At 39.6% G+C, this 26,703-nt stretch overlaps 1 protein-coding gene across 8 annotated transcripts in view; it reads left to right on the forward strand.

Annotated features, from left to right (window-relative positions):
- Window positions 1–21,593, forward strand: part of LOC5576646 — a 387,639-nt gene extending 366,046 nt beyond the window's left edge. For all 8 annotated transcript variants that reach the window (XM_021841655.1, XM_021841654.1, XM_021841660.1 and 5 more), the window contains 3 exons: window positions 20,659–20,879; window positions 20,946–21,152; window positions 21,214–21,593. In XM_021841655.1, the coding sequence (XP_021697347.1) occupies window positions 20,659–20,879; window positions 20,946–21,152; window positions 21,214–21,468 (683 nt within the window). In that variant the 3' untranslated portion in view covers window positions 21,469–21,593. The remainder of the gene's footprint in view (window positions 1–20,658; window positions 20,880–20,945; window positions 21,153–21,213) is intronic.
- Window positions 21,594–26,703: the final 5,110 nt, after the last annotated feature.

A 26,703-nucleotide genomic window follows, 5' to 3' on the forward strand; every position in this document is an offset into this window, starting at 1 on the left:
AGTATTTGTAGATAACCATACATTGCAAGAAATTATTCAGTATGTATAGTGTTATACTCCTGGCGAAGAAACTTGAATATTGATGTGTCGCATGATATGGATTGCAATCATCGGATTGACGTCCTTTTCTAGGATTTCAAAATCAGATCAAGGGTATTCCGGAAGTACTTGCAGATGTTGCACACAATTACTCAATATGCATTGTACCATACTCTCGATGTAAAATCTTGAAAATTAATGTGTCGCATGATTTGAATTGTGCTCCCATTGTAAAATCTTAAAGATTAATGTATCGCATGATATGATTGGTAGGGGCCTAGATAGCCGTAGCGGCAAACGCGCAGGTATTTAGCAAGACCAAGCTGAGGGTCGTGGGTTCGAATCCCATCGGACGAGGATCTTTTCGGGTAGGAAATTTTCTCGACATCCCAGGGCATAGAGTATCTTCGTACCTGCCGCACCTGCCCTTAGTTAACCCGTATATGCCTGAGTGAAAGAAAAATTACTAAAACTCTCACCACTCAGCGAATGCTTAACGATCAACGCTCCGTCATCGTAATCGTCGTCATCATCGAAACTTGAAAAGCAGTTTTTCTGTTCAAACCTAGTAATTATTCGATGAAAATGTGTTCACTGTGTTTCGGATGGTGAACAGAATACTGTGAACACATTTGCCTGTAAATTTACTAGATTTTGAACGAAAAAACTGCTTTTGAAAATTCCGAAATCAATGACGGATCCTGCCCCCTTAACGGATTTCAATTTTTTTTTTGTCAGTATCAGGCATTGCAGAATTCGCTCTCATTTGAGTATGAAGCACGATCAAAGCAAGCAAAGAAAAACATCCCATCTGTTGCGGTCCACGATCGTCATTGTATCGCAAGGTGTAACAAGTCTGATAAATGGAAGCAGTGAGCGAGAGCCCCAAAGAGAGAGCGATGATAAAATCCACTTTTCTCGCTTGTTTACCGTTGGGGATAGGTGTTTTTCTTTACTGGTACGATAAAAAATTCACCAACTTCCAATAGCAATAGTGCCCCCCAGGCTTGGAGCATGTTTAGAGGGGTTTTATCATGCACTACGATCCCCCCAATCTGATCAAAGTTGTAGCAGTATACGATAAACAGTCTCTCATAATGTGCAGCATGTTATGATAGTTACAGAAAGCGATACGTGAGAGATTCTCTCAATTTTCTCAGGATTCAATCCCTGGTCAGTATACTAGTACACATATCTAGTTTCCCAAAGTGGACAAAGAATCTCGGAAAAGTTCCTGTGGCCGGAGTTATTGCGGTGGATCACAGGTTGGGTGACAAGGGTTCTGTGTTTCTGTGCCCCTGGAGGTATGCAAATTTCAAGTCTCAGATAATTTCCAAAATCGGCTATAATGTGGCCACTATATCAATTAGTTTTAAGAAAAACGCAACAGCGTAAACCTTCTGATAATCGATTTAATTGAATAATTATGTCAATTGCATTTCATTGATGCTACAAATGATCATTTTTGGGTCCCCGGGATGCCTCAAATTTATAATAAAATGTACAATTTGTATCTTCACATCTGTGTCAAGCTTATGGGAATGCCTTTTTGGTGAACTATTATGTTCTATCTATACTTTTAGAGATTTGAAGCGGTTTAATACCTAACAAATCTAGAGCCGATTCTTCAGGGCATTAAGTCCGAGTGGCTGCATCTGGTACACTCTGAACTGTGTAAAACTATTCATTTATGATGTTGAATATTAGATCTTAATGATTTATGCAAAATAAAATGAATGCTATTGGAAATAAATAAAGATAACTTGGCATGTCCCAAAAAATCGCCTTTTTCTACCCGACTTGACCCAGTGACCCATCGCAATAACACCGGCTACATGAGTATTCCCGATTTCCTTTAGCCACTTTTAGACACTAGATATGTGGGCCAGTAGACTGACAAAATATTATTTGAATCCGTCCGCTTTCACTCAGGCCTTTACGGGTTAATAACTGTGGAAGTGCTCATAAGAACACTAAGCTGAGAAGCAGGCTTTGTCCCAGTTGGGACGTAACGCCAGAAAGAAGAAGATGATATGGTTTGTGCTGATCAAATTTTGATCTCCAATTGATGCCCCAGAAAACGGTTTCATGGAATCCGTAACTGGCCATAATGGTTCCAAATGAGTTGAAAGATTCGGAATTTGCTAATAGTTTATGATTCAGTTACAAAAACTGTAGTTCTGATTGATCCGAGCAAAATAATTATGAATATGTTCCAAACTACCTTCACACAGACCCCACACGACCTTCGTATAAATTCAAAACCAACCGTCCGACTTGAGTTCTTAACCTTTCGGTTGTGTTTAGAGACTTAAATCCCAGTTATTTATGGACCGATTTGAATGATATTTTCACAATATGTCAGAAATAAATTGAATTTTTACATATAATTTTGAATCATGTTTCTAATCACAGGTTCGAAAATAATAACGATTTGACTGAAGCGAATATTAGAATTATAAACAATTAACCTAAAAATATGATAATAGGCGCTACACAAAAACTGTCTTCAGCAAACTTGTTCATCATCTCTAAATCTACAACTTTGCTGAAGATACCATGAAGCTATGTCTTTAACTTTGTGAGTTACGTAAATTGTAAAGTTTTGTCAAAAACTCCCCTTTAGTTAAGCCGTTATTGCTTTTAAACTCGTGATTGAAAAAATAAATATATGGTAAAATTCATTGTCATAAATATACACTACCCGTCATAAATACGGACTCACTAAAATAAGTATTGCAACACTCAGCTGAATATTGAATCTCCCCCAAAAAGTTTAGCATCACCTCAAAACAGGTAAATTCACATTGCTATATCTCGAGATCCTTACGACTTGCAAAGAAGCGATCTTCAGCAAAGTTGTTCAGGGGATCCAGGACATCCGGAGAACAAATAGTTTGGTTCGTGATATTGCCGCTAGGTGGCGCCAGTGAGCATGAAAAATTGAGCATTTTGAACTAGTTCTAGCTTGTGATCTATAAGAGATAGAAAGTTTGGGTCTTCGGCAAAGTTGATCAGAAGGGCAAGGACATTTTGGCTCGAGATTTTGCCGCTAGGTGGCGCTAGGGAGCATGTAAAATTGAGCATTTTGAACTAGTTCTAGCTTGTGCTCCATAAGAGATAGAAAGTTTGAGTCTTTGGCAAAGTTGTTCAGGGAATCAAGGACATCCGGAAAGCAAACAGTTTGGTTCGCGATTTTGTCGCTAGGTGCCGCTAGGTGACCATTTTCAACTAGTTAAAAATTAAGTGATTCAGACCTGAATCACTTGAATATGAAATGAATCAGTACTGAATTCTACAAAAATGAAGTGTTACATGAATAACTTGTATATGAAGTAAATCTCATCTGAAACACTTGACTATGAAGTGAATCAGACATGAATAACATGAAGTAAATCTCACCTGATACACTTGAAAACGAAGTGAATTGGACATGAGTCACTTGGATATGGAGCTAATCAAATCTGAAACAATTGAATATAAAGTGAATTTAACCTCAATGCCTTAAATTTACTTCAAAAATCAAGCATCAATCACTTGGATATTGAACTAATTAAACCTGAAACACGCACATAAACTGATTCAAGCATGAATCACTTAAAAATGAAGTGATTAGCCATAACACGCTTGAACATGAAGTCATACCTGAAAAAGTGGAAAATGCACCTACATTCTAGATGAATCAAACCTAAATCACTTGAATATGGAGCGAATCCGACATGAATTACTTGGATATGAAGCGAATCAAACATAAATCACTGGAAATAAATCATAAATCTCTAGAATATGAAATAAATCTGACCTGAATCACTTGTACATAAAGTGAATCAAACTTGAAACATTTGAAAATGAAGTGAATCAAGCATCAATGACTTGAAATCATTTGAACATTAAGTGGATCAAACCTGAAACAGTCGAATATGAGTAAATCAGATAAGAATCACTTGGATATGGAGCGAATTGAATCACTTGAATATCAAAATTATCAATTCTGAATCACTTAAGAATAAAGTGAATCTGACGTGAAACATTTGCGGGTATGAAGTGAACAAAACTTTAATCTTTTGAATATAAAATGAATCAATCCTGAGTCATGGAGTGAATTCGACATGATTTTATTTCGACTCCATATTCAAGTTTAAACCTGAATTACTTGAATATGGAGTGAATATAAAGAGAATCAGACATCAATCACTTGGATATGAAGTCAATCAAACTTAAACCACTTGTATATGAAGAGATTCTAATTTAATAATTTTAATATGATGAATATGAGTCCTGACTGAATCACTTGCACATAAAGTAAGTTATTACAGAATTTCTAGAGTATGAGTCAGATCTGATACACTTGAATATACAATTGATCACTTTAATTTAATATGATTCCGTCCCTAATCACTCAAACTTCCAAATGCCAAATGCCAAAGTCTTTCTGAACAGCATTCAAGTGATACTATCTTATGAAATTCATAAGGTTCAGGCACAGTCATCGCTCCAAAACCAGAGTACAAGTTGGTTTTCATGGCTAATCTTGACCATAGTAAAATCTTGAGATATAATAATCTCATTCAAACATGATCAACAGCGCCGCATGATGGCAACATTATAATTCAAACTGTTTCCTGGATGCCCTTGACTTTCCGAACAACTTTGCCGAAGACTCAAACTTTCTATCTAATCTGGCTCAAAAGATAAAATTTGTTTCATATATTTAATTAAATATGCGTATTAATGCAACCTAGTGACAAAATTAGGAATCAAACGGTTTGCAATTCGGATATCCTTTACTTTATGAAAAACTTTGCCGAAGACTCAAACTTTCTATCTCTTGTGGATCACAAGCTAGAACTAGTTTGAAATGCTCAATTTTACATGCTCACTAGCGCCACCTAGTGACAAAATCGCGAACTAAACTGTTTGCTTTCCGGATGTCCTTAATTCCCTGAACAACTTTGCCGAAGACTCTAACTTTCTATCCCTTGGGGATCACAATCTATAACTAGTTTGAAATGCTCACTAGTGCCACCTAGCGGCAAAATCGCGAACCAAATTGTTTGTCTTCCGAATGTCCTTGTCCTTCTGAACAACTTTGCAGGAGGCCCGAACTTTCTATCTCTTGTGTATCACTAGCTAGAACCAGACATCATGTATACGCGTTTCATATCAAGAGCTTGAGATCAGCTTGCCATGAGCGCACAAAAATAATCGCGCGCTTGAGCACGTGCTATGGTGAGACACATTTTTTTAGATCTCATGTAGCAATGTACTAGCTCAAACGATCACATCTGCACTGGCTCATGCGCCGTCTCATGAGAAAGTCTCAATGTGACAGTACATTTGAGCCTCGCAGGCGAAGTTTTCAGAAGCAAGGAAAATTGATTAAGGCGAAGTAGGCCGTCATTGAAATTTGTACGCGTCGTTGATGATTGTTGCTAATTCATCTCACAATTTCGAATCAAAGAAAATCAGTTGGTTTCGCACTAACACAGCTGAAAAAGTATCAGCATACTTAATGCATGTTAGCGCATACAGTGATGCATTTTCAAATTAATATAAACTATCAGTACTGAGTTTTATCACTTTGAAATGCAAGCTGAAAAGTCATCATTGTTGCCAAAACGAATGACGGGCTACTTAGCCTTAAACTATGGATCAAACTGCCCGTAGGTAGTTTCAAAGGACTGATGTGGTTCAACACGGTTGAGATTCTAGAATTTGAATCGAAAAACTTGGGCTGGCCATCGAAGAAGCATAGGTATAGACCGAAGTCGTATGCTTCCGTGGAGTTATTGTACTAGGCAAACATAACTGCATAAAAGTACTCCTAGTAAGCGCATGTGACGAGCCTCACGAGATGTCTCATGAGACTCGCTCACTAAGATATATTTTGTACGTATCCGCATCTCGTGTCTCACATAATCTGTGAGCTGCGATATGAAATATCGCATGGCACACTAGCTCATTTAGGTATACATGAGAAACACGACACTCTGGCTAGAACTAGTTTAAAATGCTCAATTTTACATGCTCACTAGCGCCACCTAGCGACAAAATCGCGAACTAAACTGATTGCTCTCCGGATGTCCTTGATCCCTTGAATAACTTTGCTGAAGATCGCTTCTTTGCAAGTCGTAAGGATCTCGAGATATAGCAATGTGAATTTACCTGTTTTGAGATGATGCTAAACTTTTCAGGGTGATTCAATATTCAGCTGAGTGTTGCAATACTTATTTTAGTGAGTCCGTATTTATGACGGGTAGTGTACGTTAAAATTCAAGTTATGTCTGATGTTCTGTGAAATTTAATTGAAATCGGTCTTCAAATGACTGAGATCTAAACCTCCAAAGTTGATCATTTTGTATGGAAAATCGAAAAAATTGCAAATGTTTTGTCCAATATTGTAAATGAATGGAAATCAATTAATCATTTCTAAGTAGAAAATACCTCACCTAGAAGAATTGTCATATTTTGAAGTACCGTATGTTTCGTCAAGATCCCCGTTTTGGTAACTAAGTAAGTACAACAGGTGTTCTAGTTCGTCCAATATTTTCCTGGAATAAATACCTTCAATTTGGTGTGTTCTTTGATGGTTTCGAATATGGCACAAACCGCTAACCGTTCATTAAGTGAACAAGCCATTGTACCGGTAAGTACCGATGTTCTTAGTCCTCCAAGGACTCAATGGAATATATGCTTCATGATGTAGAAGCGTAACCAGTGGTCTATTGATAGGTTTTGATTATGACACAGATCCTCACCCATTCGTATAAGTATACAGGGTGTCCGCAAATTATCCGAACAACCAAATATGGGGAAGATTATCTCTCATTGAAAACAATATAAAATCAATGTACATCTATACATCTATATGTTGACAATTAATATGATTTCAAATAATTTCAAAGTGATTAATTCGTACTGAGATAATCAACTTTAAAGTTATCGGAGACATTATTCCTGAGGGCCGCTAGACATTTTAGAGATTTTTTCCCTTAAATTCTAAAAGAGATAATTCCAAAATTCTAATTATCGTTTTAGGTTATCCACAGGATCTTGGCTTCAAGATAGGCTGGAAGTTGAAAATTATTAGGTTCAAATCCTTTGAGATCCATGGTCATTTCTCATCCGTCTTAAAGCTCGAAAAACGGCGGTCGCTAAGACCGCCTATCACATTTGGCTAGGTTTTACAAAAAGTTGACATCAAAAATGTGTCAAACTTATTCTTTATGAGCATAATAGGTCAAAATATTGAGCTATGCAGGAATGCTCAATTTGTTTATCTTGGTTGCATAGAAGCATACCTTCAAAGTTTGTACGGATAATATGCGGACACCCTGTACGCAGTATCGTTTTGATTCATACAGAAGTACTTGATCCTACAAAGACTCCGTAGAGTACAGGCCTAGAGATCTACATATATAAACAGTTGTATGTTGCTCGTTCTGAATCATGACTTATAACTTTTACCCCTTAGTCATAGAGTTTCATATGACCTATATTACAGGAAGTTATTGGTTGAAAAATAGCGCTCTTCGAACTCAACAATTTATTTAGCTTAATAACATGAGTTTACTAGATGTGTACCTCTTATCAAACTATCGGTCATTACGCTAGTAATTCTTGCAGATCGTATGAACTATTTTTCCGGAATTTCTTGGTTGTCAATTCATCATTGGAGTTTAATTCTTCAAACATTTCTGAGCATGTACCATACACAAAATTCTTCGATATGTAACAAATTATGCTCGTTGTTTTAAAGTACTAAATTTCAGGAAGTTCTTGGATGACCATGATTGTCCACAAACATGTTTTCAAGTAACTCTCTTCAGATTCAATGAAATAAATATATGTCATTAAATTACTTATAACGCATACTGCATCCATAATCCTTCACTAAGATTTTAAGACCTATAGTCCAAGAAGTTTTTAGATGAATCAGAATAAGAGATGTTCAACACAACAGTATAACCGGCCGAATAACGAGCAAAACAAAACAAATTGTATCGATGCTGTAGTGTAGGATTCAGAGGTCAGGTTAGGTCAGCTGATCAGCTAATTAATTTGTGGATTTTTATGCTGTGGCAAGATGTCATATTTGTAGCTATATAAGCGCTCCAAGAGAATAATTAAAACGATCCCTTAATTCAGGACGAAGTTGTGAACTCGCGTCAAGACTGAAACCTGATGATGGGTTCGTCTCTTGAATACCAACGGATTGCTATAGTTTAAAGTTTTTTTTTTTGATTTCATCAGATTTTTTTCCTTCTTTTAAACATAGGCTATTCTCTTGACTTGTACTGGTTTCATTACTATTGGCAATAATTTAGCTTACATTTTGATTAAGAATTTTACCTTCTTTAAATCATTGGCAGTTGTGTAGTTATACTGATATAACATTTATTACAATTGCATAAATTTTTATAAGAGATTTTTCCTTCTTTTGATCTTTCTTTCATATTCGAATAGTTATTGAAGTAATGCTTATTTTACGTTCATGAAGTGTCTTATTAAAATCATATATTTAAGCATAATGGTTAACTTAGGTGTGAACCTAATTCTACACCGTTGCTTGCGTATATCTGAACGACTCGGTGGACACTTACGTCGAAGAAGCTCACTGTTTCTTCGTTATGAAAAAAAAGCCAAAACTTGTGATTGCCAAAATTATAAATTAATTTACTTAGTATGTTTCAAAGAACGAAGCAAACCGATTTTACAGAAGGACTAATACATCGTCAACCGTTTTAGTTACTGTCAAAAGCTGACTACAACCGCAATGCAAAAACCTCTGCTGGCAGCTATTACCACTAGCAGAGAATTGCTTAAATTTTTTATGTTCTTCTTTCAGAATTGACTGTTTCTTGATTTAACACTAAAGAGTTGAATATCAATGATGAGTTATCCATCATTAAGAATAAACTGTTCTATGAAATTCAGCTTTGGAATTCATAACAAATGCATGATAACTGTAGTTCACTTCTTCTTCTTCTTTTTGGCGTTACGTCCCAACTGAGACAAAGCCTGCTTCTCAGATTGTGAGCACTTCCACAGTTATTAACTGAGAGCTTTTTTTTTCGATTGGCCATTTTTTTGCATGGTATATCGTGTGGCAGGTACGAAGATACTCTATGCCCTGGGAATCAAGAAAATTTCCTTTACGAAAAAATCCTCGACCAGCGGGATTCGAACCCACGACACTCATCATGGTCATGCTGAATAGCTGCGCGTTTACCGCTACGGCTATCTGGGCCCTCCTGAAGTTCACTTTTGATTTCAATTTCGGCCAAACGGCATTCGGCCAAATGACCTGGAACCGTTTCCTCAATTGCGAAAATGTGTATCACTTCTACATCGTGCTAAAAAGCAAATGACTGTTTCCCCGCTGGGAAAAGTTTAATGATATGCCAACTCCAGCATGTGCCACTATAGACAGCTAAGCGCAAGGCTTTTTTGCTCCTGTGTCCATCATCTTTCTCCTTGTTAGTCACGCTATCCCCAAGCTGGTCAAAGGAACATGAATAAAATATAAGCGGATCGTCTTTTGTGCCGCTTATTTTCATAACGCAACATGGCGAAAAATAAAAATGGGCCACGTGCCAATATTATGTGCTGAATTTAATTCATGGTGAAAGGTGACTGTGTCGATGTTTGGTAGCCATATGAGAGCGACCTTGCTCCTATTAAAGTTATTACTTTTTTATCTTCCTAGTTAAGCGGTATCTGCGGTATGATCCAGCTGCACTATTGCCACAACTGGAACTCTTCCACCTCCCAATTATCACGTAATTACGTAACAACGCAATCATCAATTATGAAAGCCTTCTGTTCAAAGCTGTCGACGACGCTTTGTAAAGTTCTACTGTTCCTTTGATCTTACATTTACACAGACCACATAATGTGTCCACGACCGTAACCAACCATCATCGTCATTATCGTCATCGTCGTCAACGGTTCTTTTTCATAATTGGAGGTCTTCGATCTTTCCATGTTGCAAATACCAAACACACCGGAGCGACTACTACAGGATGCCTCAGAACGTATCGGCAGAACAGTTTTGCAGTTCACATCGTTTTTCCATTGGCGCATCCTGTTTGGTAGGTATGTACCAAACCGTTCATCACCATTACGACGATGTCGGGAAGGATGCGACAGAAATTATCGCTAGCACACTGAGTTTTTCTCCCATCTGGAGCAGAGGTTCCCAATCCTTTCCAAGATCATGGTGCCCTTAGGCAGCTTCCATTTATTAAGTAATGCTACACCAAGGACAAATTAAAGACCTCCATGTCCCTTGCAGTTGTTCAAAATTTTATGGCTCATAAGGTAATCTAGAATGCCGTGAAAAGTGTACTGCGATCTGTCAAACTTGGGTACCTTTTGCACTACCGAGGGACGAAATGCAATACTAGAAGTGGTACCCAATCTGAACCCGAGTGTGACGGACCTGGCTACACTCTTAAAAATAATGAAAATTACTGCGGACGTAATTCACATTATGACTGAATGACACATGATGTAAGTGATGAAATGATGTGAAAATGTGTTCTGAAAGATGTATTGAACGAAAAATGTAATTTTACATGATGAACGACATGAAAACGATGCCACTATGATTGACATTTCCCGAATCAGACACCATCGTGTTTAAAATGTGACACAAATTCACGTCATTTGGCTCGCTCCTAAACCTGACCCTCCACTACGCGTTTTGTATTGAAATTTCCAATATTTGGTTGATTGAAATCGAATGTTATACACTGTTAAAAATAATGAAGATTACACGTCATGTAAACTTCATTTATGGAATGTAAACATGACGTCATGTAAATTTAAGTATGAAATCATGTAAAAATGTGTTATATGTCATATAATCACTCAGGATCCTGCTGGATTGCATGACATATAATTGATCCATGATATTCCACGCTCCAATTATGTGCATTATATGTCTCAGAAATTTACACGTTTCGTTCGAACTGTGTAAGCAGATTAATTTTGATTTTTTACAACTCATTTACATATTTTACACTTTTTACTTACTTTTACTTTTGCTGGCTCTACGTCCTTCAAGGCATGACCTGCGCCACAATGTTACGCCAACTAACTCGGTCCATGGCTGCTAACCTCCAATTCCTCGATCGCCCCACACTTCCAAGATCCTGCTCCACTTGGTCAAACCACCTAGCTCGTTGCGCTCCCCTTCGTCTTGTACCGGCCGGATTTGAGGTGAACACCATTTTTGCGGGATTGTTGTCCAGCATTCTCACAACATGGCCCGCCCATCGTAACCTTCCAGCTTTGGCGACTTTCTGAATACTGGGTTCACCGTAGAGTTGCGCAAGCTCGTGGTTCATTTTTCTCCTCCATACGCCGTTCTCACATACTCCGACGAAGATCGCCCTAAGCACACGTAGTTCAAAAACTTCTAGCGTCTTCTTCGAGTATTGTCAACGTCTCATGGCCGTAGAGGACTACCGGTCTTATCAGCGTCTTGTACATGGTACACTTAGTACGGAAGTGAAGTTTACCAGACCGCAAGGTCTTGTGGAGTACATAGTAAGCACGACTCCCGGCAACAATACGTCTTCGAATTTCTCTGCTGCAGTTGTTATCCGACGTTATCAATGATCCGAGGTAGACAAATTCGTACACCACCTCGAACTCATCCCCGTCGATCGTCCCGCGTCTGCCTATGCGAGCTCTATCGCGCTCGGTTCCTCCAACCAGAAAATATATTGTCTTCGACGTATTTACCTTCAATCCAACCCGATCTGCTTCACGTTTCAGCTTGGTATACTGTTCTGCAACCACCTGGAATGTTCTTCCGACAATGTCCACGTCGTCAGCGAAACAAATGAACTGGCTGGATCGTGCCCCGCATGTTGAAGCCCGCCCGTTTCATAACACCTTCTAGCGCAATATTGAACAGGAGGCAGGAAAGACCGTCGCCTTGTCGAAGTCTTTTGCGTGTTTCAAACGGGTCCGATAATGCACCCGATATCTTCACACAGCACTGTACACTATCCATCGTTGCTTTAATCAGTCTAGTCAGTTTCCCGGGAAAACCATTCTCGTCCATAATCTTCCATAGCTCTTCGCGGTCGATGGTATCATAGGCCGCTTTGAAATCGATGAATAGGTGGTGCGTAGGGACTTGATATTCACGACACTTTTGGAGGATCTGCCGCAACATAAAGATTTGGTCTGTCGACGATCACCCGTCCACAAAACCGGCTTGATAACTTCCCACAAATTTGCTTGCCAGTGGCGATAGACGGCGGAAGATGATCTGGGAAAGCTCTTTATAGGCTGCATTAAGAATGGTGATCGCTCGATAGTTCTCACATTCTAACTTGTCACCCTTTTTGTATATTGGGTATATTATTCCCTCCTTCCAATCCTGCGGTAGCTGTTCTGTATCCCAGATCCTGGCTATCAATCGGTGCAGACAAGTAGCCAACCTGTCCGGGCCCAATTTAATAAGTTCCGCTCCATTACCATCCTTTCCAGCCGCTTTGTTGTTCTTAAGCTGTTTGATAGCATCCTTAACTTCACCTATTGGGAGTTGGCACGTCTCCCTCATCCGCCGTACTGATGAAGCCATTCCTCCTGCTGTCTTGATCTTCCTCCTCTGCGCCGTTTAGGTGTTCATCGTAGTGCTGCTTCCACCTTTCAATCACCTCACGTTCGTCCGTCAAGATACCTCCATTCTTATCCCGACACATTTCGGCTCGCGGCACAAAGCCTTTGCGGGATGCATTAAGTTTCTTGTAGAACTTTCGTGTTTCTTGAGAACGATACAGCTACTCCATCTCTTCGCACTCCAACTCTTCCAGGCGGCGCTTTTTATCCCGGAATAGATGGGTTTGCTGTCATCGCTTCTGTTTGTATCGTTCCACGTTTTGACGGGTGCCTTGCTGCAGCATCATCGCCCGCGCTGCATTCTTCTCGTCCAAAACCGTCTGACACTCCTCGTCGAACCAACCGTTCCTTCGATTTGCTTCCACGAACCCAATGGCACCTTCCGCTGCATTGTTAATGGCTGCTTTGAAACTACTCCAGCAGTCCTCAAGAGGGGCTTCGGTGAGCTCTCCCTCTTCCGGCAACGCTGCTTCAAGGTTTTGCGCGTAATCAGTTGCGCCTTCGGGTAGCTTGAGTTGTTCCAGATTGTACCGTGGCGGGCGTCGGTACCGAATGTTGTTCACAACGGAGAGTCGTTGGCGCACTAGGTAGTGGTCCAAATCGATGTTTGCGCCGCGATAAGTTCTGACGTCGATAATGTCCGAGAAGTGCCTTCCATCAATCAAAACGTGGTCGATTTGTGATTCAGTCTGTTGGGGTGATCTCCAGGTGTACCGATACGGGAGGCTGTGCTGGAAGTAGGTACTACGTATGGCCATGTTTTTGGAGGCGACGAAATCAATCAGTCTAAGGCCGTTTTCGTTCGTAAGCTGGTGAGCGCTGAACTTCCCTATAATCGGTCTAAATTCCTCGTCCTGGCCAACCTGAGCGTTGAGATCTCCGATAACGATTTTGACATCATGGCTTGGGCAGCCGTCGTATTCACGTTCCAGCTGCGCGTAGAAAGCGTTCTTATCGTCATTGTCACTTGCTAGGTGAGGGCTGTGCACGTTGATTATGCTGATATTGAAGAAACGGCCTTTGATCCTCATCTTGCACATTCTGTTGTCGATTGGCCACCACCCAATCAAGCGCCTCTGCATTTCGCCTATCACGATAAAAGCTGTGCCCTGGTAGATGGTATAACCATCCCTATACGTATGTACCGTCGACCCTATCCAGTAAACCTCCTGCAGCGCTACGACGTCGAACTTGCGGACCCCCAATAATTCGGAAAGAATGCGGGTACTTCCCAAGAAATTGAGAGACTTACAGTTCCATGATCCGACCTCCCAATCGTTAATCCGTTTTCGATGCCTGGGTCTATGCCAATTGTTCCGGTACGAATTTACATTGTATGCTTCCTGTACTGATGATTTTTACGGCTGGCTTGTAAGGCCTGCACGAACCCCCTGTCTCGCTGGAGGTTCATCGTGCACAGCACTGTTTAGAGTCCCACGCTGGCACTAGGACGATGATCAGCCGCTCCTAACATGGAGAACAGACGCTCTGATTAGCTACACCCTCAGAAGAGAGGAGCCCCCCATCCCTGTCAGCATACGACAAAGGTCCCACCAGGGTTGGTTACCCGATCTTCCCTACGGTTACTCGTACCCCAGGCGGCACCACGGGGAGGTAGGGATAGGAGTTTCTGGACAAGAGGCTAAGGACTACAATGGGGTCTATTTTATACCTGCAGGTACGCGAAGTACCAATGGTACGCATTGTCCAGTCATATACCACCCAACCTTGGCTATCTAGGCTGCAAATGCGGTAACACAGAGCAATCAAAGGATACTTAGCAACTATGATCCATATCACCGCCAACCTAGCAAAGAAAATTAAACTTTGACGTTGCCTTCCTTGTGAAAGAATCTTACCGCGTTTGGTGCTCCCGCATTTGATATTTGCGTTTCAAACGCACACAGCAATATATGCACAAAAAATCGCTGAGAGGTAACACGAAAAATATTTGTATGGCGAAAATCATCTTACAAATTACTTCTCGAAATTGGGAACTATTTTCGAAGAAATATTTGGTACCGGTTGAACGTGATGATAATGACCATGACGCCTACCAATTATTTTTTCGATTGAAGCTTTCATTTACGAGAAATTTTAAGTTAGATGCCTTTCCCCATACAAAATAAAACGAGGAAACTTCTGTTGATCAACTGTGGACGAGAACATTGCTGGCAACTGAACAAAATGTTCAAGCCTTCAAGTGTCTTTCTTGTTTGAACAATGGCAAAAAATATCTTTTCTCTCCACATGAGTTTCATTAAGTTAAAAAATCACTGTATATTTTTGAACTGCACTTTGTTTTAATACCAATAAAGCGTTGTGAACTTTTCCTCCCGAGCAGAAGAAAATAACTACTGAATACCAAATTGAGGTATTCCATACCAGATAATTTCCAATACTACATACCTGAATGAGGTATGAATTAGCCCTGCATAAGAGGTAAAATACCTCAAATAATATCTCAAGCATATTCTACGAACACCAAACTGATAACTGGATCAGGTATTGTAATACCTCAATAATACTTGATGGATTTTCATATAAAAATGAAATTTTTCAATTGCAGTTCAATACCTCCAGCAGACCTCAATAGCTGTTTAATACCTCAATGAAGTATTTTTAATTGTTTTAAAGATTTTTTTCAATACCATTATAATACCAAATTGAGGTATTGACAACTGAACAATACCTAATTTTGGTATGATACCAAAAAATGGTATGCATAAGTTATTGGGGAGTTATTTGTTCCTCCTCGGGCTGTAATGCGAATTATTTCTTGCGTTACGGTTATTTATCTACGGTCAAAATACTTTACGTTTCTTCACGTTTTTCAATTCAGTACTTTTCTTTCTCACAAAAATGTATACATAAAAATCTAATACACATGAGAGTTTGGCGCCAAATATTAAAATACTATTAAAAACTCGAATTTTAGCATCAATTTTACCGTTTCAGATTCCTCGCGAATCAATGGCGATCGGTGAAATGATGAAGGTTTCACAATACTACGAACTGATTTCCAAGTTAGTCGTAAATGAATTTGCGGCGCATCTGAAAAAGTCCCGCGGCATAAAGTTTGCGAAGCTCTGTTTTGGAGGAACGGAATGCTGCCTGGAAGTGGGAATGTGCGTGCGGAGGCGGCCGGCTGAGGGGTTTTAATTGAATTTTTATGCAACAGTTCCTTTTTTCAAAAGTTAACCATTGATGGCGATAATGGTGTCGTTACGTCGATTCAACAGGGCGTCGAATGGGCCCGTAATTACGTTTTTTTTCTCTTGTGTGAAGTGTTGGTTATGGTGCATTATTTGAATGATCAACCCTGTTCAATAGAACGCAAATGAACTTCTTTTTTCTCAAAGAGGACAGTGTAAATTATACGCCTTTATACTATGTATTCTTCTTCTACAGAATCTGATTCTCATCCCAATTATCTATGAATTGATCCAGAAGGGAGTTAAGATTATCTAACACTTTTTTTGAATACTTTTTGCAGTTTTGCTACCGGGCATATTTTCTTGGCCTGAAATTACTTCATAAAGTTTATCCTTAACCCTTTGGGGCCTGATTTTTTCCAAGAACTATTATACAGTTTTTTGAACGCCTTTCGATAGTTTTGGTGCTCAAAATGCTAAACATAACAAGAAATGATGACAAATATTTTTTGGGAGGTGCTAGGTCTTCCAAACTGCTCTTGAGTTCATAACTTGAAGTCTATGCTTGTAATAACAACCTTGTTCATCATACAAGGTGATGAACTGTAATCTACCGTATATTCTGAACCTTCTGAGTGTTCAGCAAATGTTATCAGATCATTTCGAATGTTCTAGATTATATAACTTGTCGGGATGTTCAGTACATAAGATCTACAACGCGATGAGAGTCAGGATTTAGTGGTAATAAATTAATAACCACGAAACGAAGCACTTCCGAAACATGGTGTATTCGACAAAGTTTCCAGTCATAATTAGCGACATCTATTGGGAAGCATCCATAAATTATGTCACGTAAAAATATACTATTTTCAACCCCCCTGCTTTTCACCTTTTGTTTGAGAACAATTTGTGAAAACGTCAGTAGAGTCTAAATGCGTAAACGAGTAGAAATACGTATTGAATATATGTGTTTGTCGACGAATCTTCTTCTTTTTTCTTGGCATATCGTTCCCACTGGGAGGAAGCTGGCTTCTCAGCTTAGTGTTAGTTTAGCACTTCCACATTTATTACCTGAGATCTTTCTCAGCTAATGACCTTTTTGCATGGATATATTGTGTGGCAGGCATGCGCCCATACTCTGTGCCCAAGGAAGTCAAGACTCTTTCCTTTACGAAAAGATCCGGTAATCGTCATACAAATCTCAAGCTCTACTTCTTTTTTGCAATCGTGCAACATGACTATCCGTGTAGAGGCGTCGCTACTGTACTGTCACGAACAAACAGACATAACACTCTTGAGAAGCTCATGGTACATCCGACCGGGAATCGAACCAGGAACCCTCAGCATGGTCATGATGAATACCCGCGTCTTTACAGCTTCGGCTATGAGGGCCCATTATAACCTGGTAGATTATATAACTAAACTCTATTTACACAGAAAAAAATATTTAATTTTCAATGTGATGTAAACTGAAGTCTACTGTAAAAATAAATCAAATTCGTGTGTTGTTACAGCATCATGTAAATTTAAATTAATATACATTCAATTTTCAACTAAAAATGATTGAATATTACATGATCGTGTAAATTTAAAGTGAATTCGATTGAAAAATAATGGATTGGTCGTTGAAATTAAGGTTTATTTTGATGCTCCAAATATGTGCATGAAAATAAACTTAAATTTACAACATATTTTTAGCTGTGTAGCGAAAAAAAAACACTGCCACAAGGGCAGATTTGAAGTTCTGAGCTCCAGGATAGTATGGAAAAGCTTTTGAGATTCTCAGAGGCCAATAGATTCCGTTTGAGTTGAAAATATTATTATTTGCAGCGTTGCCAGATCTACGGAAATTTCCGTAGATCTACGGAATTGAGCACTTTCTACGGATCCGGAAATTCTCATAATTCTACGGTAATTTACGGATTTTTCCAACGGAAATCTACGGAATTGCAATGCCGGGGATCTCTCCCCCCGCTTATCACTATTCGTCTACGGAATGATTTCCAAAGAAATCTGGCATCGCTGATTATTTCTAGCGCAAGCAACTACTGCTGTAAATTTCGAGAATTGAGCTTCGGGATAGTCTGAACGTCGTAGAATATCCCTGGACATGAAAAAGCATGTGAAGCAGCGTTTTTCTTGACATAATAGGTATGTATTACCAAGTAAGAACATCAATTGTATTTACAAAAGGCATTTTAAGCTACTTTTATACTAATTATTCTATTTGTGAGACTTCTGCATGTTCAGGATATTCTAGGTTGCCAAGTAGGACATTAAGGCATACACCTAAAATGTTTCCCTGACAGGGAAGTATATTTGCAAGGACTTTTCCGAAGACAGTAAATTTTATTCATTGGTTCTTTTTATACAGCCATTTTCCGACTGCGGTCATAAATGACCGTGCCGGCCCCAAAAGGAAAACTTTGATCATTTTAGCGAGAAAAGTTACTGGAACAAGGGTAGACCTGAAGTTCTGAACTCCAGGGTAAATTGGAGGGCCTGGAATATCACCAAAGTTCCTTGAAATAGCCAATTGGTCTGTGAGAAGGTTCAGTGAACATGGTAGATTTTATAACTTCACTCAGTTTAGAAGGAAATATTACTGGAAAAATAGTAGACCTGAAGTTCTGAAGTCCTGGGGAAATTTTGAAGGATCTGCAATACCTCAATTGTTCCTTGAAACAGCATATTGATCCATGAGAAGGTTCAGTAACATAGTAGATTATATAACTTCACTCAGTTTAGAAAGTAAAATTACTGGAACAAGGGAAGACCTGTAGTTCTGAACTCAAGGGTAATTTGGAGGGTCTGGAATACTCCAAACGTTCCTTGAAATATATTTTTGATTCGTGAGAAAGCTCAGTGAACATTAAATAACTTCATCGTTTAGTAAGAAAAATTACTAGAACAATTGTAGATCTGAATTTCTGAACTCCGGGGTAATCTGGGTGGCCCGGAATACCCCAAACGTTCCTTGAAACAGCTAATTGATCCGTGAGAAAATTCAGTGAACATGTTAGATTTTATAACTTCACTCAGTTTAGCGAGATAAATTACTTGAACAAGTGCAGACCTGAAGTTCTGAACTCCAGGGTAATTTGGAGGGCCTGGAATATCCCAAACGTTCCTTGAAAGAGCTTATTGATCCATGAGATGGTTTAGTGAGCATGTTAGATTATATAACTTCACTCAGTTTAGTGTGATAAATTACTGAAACAAATGTAAACCTGAAGTTTACGAACACTAGGGTAATTTGGAGGGCCTAGAATACCCCAAACGTTCCTTGAATTAGCCTATTGATCCGTGACAAGGTTCAGTAAACTTGGTAAGTTATATATCTTTACTCAGTTTAGCAAAAAAAAAATACTGGAATAAGTGTAGACCTGAAGTTCTGAACTCCAGGGTAATTTGGAGCACCTATAATATCCCAAACGTTCCTTGAAACAGCCTATTGATGCATAAGAAGGTTTAGTGAACAGGAAAAAAATTATAAATTCACTCAGTTTAGCGAGATAAATTTCTGGAATAAGTGTAGCCCTGAAGTTCTGAACTCCAGGGTAATTTGGAGGGCCCGGAATACTCCAAACGTTCTTTAAAACATCCTATTGATACGTGCGAAAGTTCAGTGAACCTGGTAGATTATATAACTTCACCCAGTTTGGCAAGAAATACTACTGGAATAAATGTAGACATAAAATTCAGATTCCCAGGGTAATTTGGAGGGCCTGGAATACCTCAAACGTTTCTTGAAGTAGCCTTTTGATCCGTGACAAGGTTCAGTAAACATTGTAGATTATATGACTTCACTCAGCTTAGCGAGAATAACTACTGGAACAAGTGTAGACCTGAGTTCTGAGCTCCAGGGTAATTTGGAGGGCCTGGAATATCCCAAACGTTCCTTAAAATAGCTCTTGAGATTCTCAGAGGTTGGTAGATTCTATTTGAATTTGTAATGTTATTGTTTTTAACCCAAACAATTACTGTTACGGTTGTAGATTTCAAAGAGTGTGCTTCAGGACAGTTTGGGCGTCCTAGAACATCCCAGGACATAGCAAAGCAAGTGAAATAGTGTTTTCGTTAAAAGAGTAATTTTGTATTATCTAGCCTGAACATCATTTATGTTCACAAACAGCATTTCACGCTTCGTATGTACTTATAGTTCAGTTTTCCAAACTTCAGGATGTTCAGGATGTTCTAGGTTGTCAATTAGGTCATAAAGGCATATACTTCATATTTTTCTCTGATAAAAGAGTATATTTGGGACAACTTTGCCGAAGACAGTATATACATTTGTTCATTGGTTCTTTTTTTACAGCCTTTTTTGTACTGCGGTCATATATGACCGCGCCGGCCCCAAAGGGTTAAAGAAGGATAAACGTCTAATGAACAAGCACAGTTTCAAACCGATTCATATCTTCTGAAATATATGTATGTTCCAAAATTTCACTTTGTCAGAAAACTTGTGGCCTTAACCTCCAAATTATAGCTCAAGATGTTATGAACAAACTTTTGCATAGGGAAACTCTGAGAAATTAATTTAGTTGCCCTATTGAATTTTTTGAAGTCTGATTTTGGTGACTAATGTTAGGAAAATATTGCAAGTTCAACCAAATTCCATGGTATCCATACGGATCCTTCTTATTCCAAACTATGTGGGAACAATAATTTATTAGATATTTTATTCACTGTATCACTTTTTATGAAACAGTAGCAACTACTATAGGACTAGGACTGTTATACAACAATTATACAATTAGGGGTAGATCTATCGATATCTGTTTTCATCAATCTCTTTCTTTTCTCTTCTCACCCCTTACAGAAGTAGAACTGGACAAGTTCCGCACCTGGTGCCCGCGGGCGGGCTGCGAAACGATCTGTCAGGTCGGCCAGAACCAGCCGAACCACCGCCAACCGACCAGCAACAACGCGTCTTCCGATAGAATAGTGCAGCTGCCGGCGTCCTCGTCGGGTCTCCCATCGCCCTGTGCCGTGCACTGCCCAACCTGCCGGGAGGACTTCTGCTCCGGCTGCAAGAAGGCCGTAAGTGACAAACGGTCCTTGGAACTGTTGGGAGATTGATCCTTTTTCTTTTTTTTTTTTTTCCAGTGGCACCCGACGATGTCCTGCGAGGAGAACACCCGTCGGCTGGCGGCCGATGGCCAAACGGACGCCCTCGGCATTCCCTTCGACAATGATCTCATCAAGTGCTGTCCGATGTGCGCCGTGCCCATCGAGAAGGACGAAGGCTGTGCGCAGATGATGTGCAAACGGTGCAAGCACGTCTTCTGCTGGTACTGTTTGGCTAGTTTAGATGTGAGTTTCCCGTGACAAATTTCCTCATAATCAGTGAATAACGCTTTTCTCTCGATTTTAGGACGACTTCCTGCTGCGACACTACGACAAGGGTCCCTGCAAGAACAAGCTCGGGCATTCACGGGCATCCGTTGTGTGGCACCGGGCGCAGGTCATCGGGATCTTTGCTGGATTTGGGATTTTACTGTTGGTGGCCTCGCCTTTGCTGCTGTTGGCGGCGCCCTGTATCGTGTGCTGCAAGTGTCGCATTTGTAGCGGGGCTGCCAAACTGGAAGAAACGGAAGTGGACTACGACGACCCGACGGGACTTCGATAAGCACCAGGGATTCTGGGACGCTGTAGAATAGTTTTACTTTGTGACTTATTGAGCGGGAGAATTTTGTAGTTGGAAATGTAGCACTCCGTAAGGAGGTGAAGTACAAATATTGTGGATTTCAAAAATAGTGGTCATACTTTTGTTGGGTGGAGTTAGGAGGAGCAGTTTAAAACTATACTATAATATCGGGCCCAGAATTATTACAGGTGACCAGCCTCATCAGGGCTAATCCTTTGCAGACAACTCTTGGTCATAGGGATTGCAATTCCAGCATAATTTGAGTGACAGCCGTAGTTACTGCATTCCAGCTCTCGACAACCGCACAGAAACTGCGTCAGGTGGAAGTTCACTTCCCCATGGTTTCTTTTATACCAATCTGAAACATTTGGTGTTAGCCGATGGGTACATCTGCCTTTAGTGGAGTTATCCCATTCCAGTTGCCAACCTCTGAGCGTTCTCTCTTCACACGAGTTGCGGACTCCTCTGGTACCTTTTTGGTTGAAGCATTGAAAGTCTTCCTTGATGATTAGTCCGATGGGCCTCTTTAGAAACCGTTCGGTATGCGCATGCTACCCATAAGCACATGATCCTATAGATGCTTTCCAATCGCTTTAGGTTTCTGCTCGTTCTAAGCCGTTTTGACCATATTGGTCCTCCGTATCTCAGTTTCGATATCGTCACGCCAGCTTGCGTTTGCTGGCAATTACAGCAGAGCTATTAGACATTATCCTTGAGAGCGCCCCTATAGCCGTAGGTGCCCTTTTACAGGCATACTCAACGTGGCTAGCAAAGCTGATCATTACCCCAAGATGCCAAAGGCATCGCGCAATCACCTACCGAGATAAATGTCCTTTGTTCGGACCACCCAATTTCCCAGACCTCATCCAACTTTGGAGATAGAGTGCTGTTAACTCTACTTTCTCCATCGATTCGCCATAGACCACTAGGGTGATATCGTCGGTGAGGCCAACAATCTTAACACACGTCGGAAGGGGCAGCCTCAGTACGTCATCGTACATCGCATTCCATAACAGCGGGCCCAGGATTGAATCTTGAGGTACTCCCGCGGTAATTCGAACGCGTTTCTGCCCCTCCTCTGTGCCATACAGTAGAATCCTGCCATCTTTCTAGAAGCTTATACAACTGCACCAGTAGTTTGAGGTGGTGAAGTGCGTGGACTATCACTTCCCAGCTTGCGCTGTTGAACGCATTGTTCTCATTCAGAGTGAAAACCGCGCAATAATGGATGCCGCTCCTTCTATGCTCGATTGTCACCTCAGCTATCTGACCGAATGACAGAATGGCGTCTAGAGTAAATTTACCTTTCCTGAATCCGCACCTATCGTATACGGTACAAGCCTGTTGAGGATCAACCTCTCCAACAACTTGCCCGTCGCATCTGGTGGACAGATAGGTCTATACGCCGACGGGTCACCTGGTGGCTTCCCCGTCTTTGCCAGCACCAATTTATGTCGCTTCCATACAACTGGGAAGATTCCTTGATCAATGCAGTGTTCTGATGATCTGATCTTGTCCGGATTCGCTTTGATTGCGGTCCTCGCCTCTATTTTCGCTTCATCTACGACAAACAGCAGCATCTGACGCCGATCAAGTCCAGAGTGTTCGGTGAATAGGCCTTTTCATGTGACAGGTCCGTCTATGCATTTGTTTACATCGGTGGAGGACCGCTGCATACACGAGGCTGTCATTTTCATAGAAGAACTGTCAAAGAGCTTCCCGATCAGCTATTTTGGAATGTCATGTGAATAGGCCTATAAGGTTAGGGCTACAAACGTCAGGTTCATAATCGATTCTGCACCATTTCTGCGGAAGGTGCTCACGGTAACCTCATTTGCCAGCTCTACACGTAATGCAGCCAGGGCTTCCAACAATCGCAAAACCGTCATTTGAGATGAAGGCTACTTCTTAGATTGGGTATGGTCCTGTTATCTCTATAGCTGCTAGCTGTTCAAACCTATCTGTCTCCCAGTTCCCGTTGACTGGGAAGCGATAGGGGTCCGACAGTAACACAATATCAGTCTTTGTTTCCAAAGACTGTGTTACTTCGTATTTTCCTTGGCCTTTTGGGCCTTACTGTTGCCATGTCGTCTTGATCGCGGAATTTGACTCGTGCCTAGCTTTTTTGCTCTGGATGACAGCCGCATTGGTCGCATTTTCAATCAAGCTCACCTCATTTTCTGGTACATTTTGCATGTGACAGTCTTGGCTGAAAAATCATGAACAACTACCGTAAAACCAAACATTACATATACTTCGCAGGGCTGGTAGCAAGTCACTTTTTAGTGACTTGGTCACTTTTTTCGACCTGGTCACTAAAAAGTCACTATTTTCAATAAAAAGTCACTAAAGTCACTTTTTTCTGGAAAATGGTCACTAAAGTCACTTTTTAGTGATCTGATGATTATGAAATTAAAGGCAGGTTAGCTTTTCAAACATAAACTGTCAGAAAGAAATATTTGTTATTATAAAAGCAACTATAGTGTAAATTTGAAATCAATGTGTCAAGATTCTTGACTAAAGAAAAATAGAAACTCCCGGCTAACTTTCTGAAAGAATTCTGGTGAATATTCCGTAGACATTTCCAATGGAAAATGTAAAATTTTTCTAATGAAAAATTCTGTCAAAACTTAGAAAGCGACTAGGGGATGAATTTTTTGTCCGAAATATTTTGATAATTTTGACCAAAACCAGGACCATTATCTGACAGACTTGCTGGATAAATTACCAGTGATCTTTCTGCAATAATCTACGGCTATGGAAAGAATCCTGAACTTGCCTTAAGGAAGAACATCATCAAAACTCATCCGAGAATAAGCCAGAGACGGTTAGAAATAACATCCACAAAATTCAAAGAGTTTGTCAGAAATTCGTACATAACCTAAAGCGAGTACTAATTTTGCTTGAAATCATTTCAGAAATTATATTAAAAATGCCAACAAATAAACTATACATTTATCCATTAAAGGGTTATCTCTTTCCCATGGTAGCACAGGTGATCCACCGATTTTCAACGAAAGCTAGCTAAACTGAATTGGTACGAGTAGCTCAATAATGATTGGAATAAATTTATACGCTCATTTGTCTTATCAAACATCGAAATAAGTGACCTAAGGGTCTAAGTATTGAAAAAAAAAACAATCAAATTTTTTTATTGTGATTTTGAATAATATAGCTTACTTGCAACATATTTTGTTCAAGCACTTTTTTAGAAAAAGTGTGGGAAAGAAAGGGTTAATTCTTGGCACTGTTTTTCATACGCTTTTGGTCAACTTTTTCTATACATAAAACATGTTTCTATAGTGAATGCATGAACATTGTAGGGAAATAATAATTGATTACAAGTGATATCAGTGGCTATTTCCTAGCATCAAATCCACCTATTCATGCAGTAACAAATAAGCGATTTCTATCGTTTACTGTTTGCTTTATAATCTAAGTATGCAAAATTAGTCATTTTCAGGACCGTAGATCAGATAAAACATGTGGATACGAGTCGCCACTGAGTGATATGATTGTTTTCAAAACCTAATTCATTTATTGAAACGATCAGTTGGAATATTTCAATTATGCATAGAATCATTTTCTAATGCTTTGTGCACGACATTCATCTAATTCGGTTAATCAGTTGTGTTTTGGAATTATTGTTGTTTATTTAGAAAAAATAGTTTATTTTTTTCAGAAATTCTGCCACCAATTTAGCGTTTAAACTTTGAATTCATTCAGGATTTTTTTCAGAATTTTCTGAAATTCATTCACGATTGTCGTAACCTAAAATTTTCCCTCGAATTGTTCCACAGATTTGATAAGAAATGCTTCAAGTATTTCGTTTTGCATTACTATTTTAAAATTTTCAATGGACTTTTGCCAGTAAGTTTCTCATTAACATGAGTTTGTTTACCGTAATTCATTTATTTGAAATCAGAAATTTAGAGTAATAACCTATATCAAGCTAATGTTCATCTCGTAAAAATAATCTACAATGCGCCATCTTTTTGTCTCATCCCGAACAGATAATTGTTAGGATTTGAAATTACTGCGGTCTCTACATTCTAAATTTACTTAATATGTAAACTATAACTTCTTAAAATTACCAGGGGCTCAAAAGTGCTTATTGGAAGATGAAATTTTGTGCAGCTCATACCCAATATTAGGGGAATAGTCACAAAAAAAATGTTGATAGGAGTTTCATTTCTACTACATTACGAGGCTCATGTATAATCTTATTGTGACTGTTATGCGGTTACTTGTAGCAATGTAACAAAACTTGTTTTTTTTTTATTTTCTAGAACAATCTTACAGATATCAGTAAGTTGACCGAAAGTGTTTATCATTTGATGACTCTCCACGGTATCAACTCGAAATTGGTTTGTTTAAGGGTATCCAGTTTCTTACATATTCTGAATCTACGTTAAATATTGAACAAGACTCCAAAGTTTCACAATTTTTCGTGGCCTGGAACTATTTTCAAAACACGTTTGAAATTAGCATGGAAAATTTTGAAACACCCCTGGTGTTCGGTTTTCGCGTTTTGCTGGGCAGTGCGAATCAGAAGCCCAAGCATGCAGTTTTGTTTTTATTTTCGCATTAAATTTTTCATTCACGCGTTTTGCTGAACTACGTTTTTCTACGGCAACCCAAGCCATCAGGATCGTTTACACCACCCCGAGTAAAGAAAATTTGTTTTTGCGATGGTCGATTGAACGTTGAATTGAAGAGAGGTTTCAAATGCAGAATTTGGTGAGCTTGTTCCAATATGAACCAATGCCAAAATATTATTCATAGGTGCCAGAACGTCTGCCAAACGTATCCACATCCTATTAACATTCTACAATATCCCATAACACATATGAGAGGTCATAGAGTTCTCTGCATCTTTCTCAAGTAGGTGTTAAATTAATCATTCCTTCCCATTCCTCAGCATTCGCAAGGACGTGGCCAGGACAGCTCTCAACTGTTGGAGGATGCGTCTAAGAGTCAAGAGTTAGTCCCAAATCTTTGACTTTGGTAACGGACGGGGAGGAGGCAACCCTCATACAACGGTTTAGGACTGTACCACCTACGAATTTGTGCGAATTGCTTAATGCTAATGCTAATGCTAAAATTCACTTTTGAATCACTCCTCGGCGGCGAGCTGTCATGTAAATTGAAATGCCATTGAGTCGACGGATTGAAATCTTGTTTAATCATTTCTGATATCAACATTAAGATATTGAA

The sequence above is a fragment of the Aedes aegypti genome, chromosome 2 (assembly GCF_002204515.2).
Source record: "Aedes aegypti strain LVP_AGWG chromosome 2, AaegL5.0 Primary Assembly, whole genome shotgun sequence".
In the NCBI taxonomy this organism is placed as follows: Eukaryota; Metazoa; Arthropoda; class Insecta; order Diptera; family Culicidae; genus Aedes; species Aedes aegypti.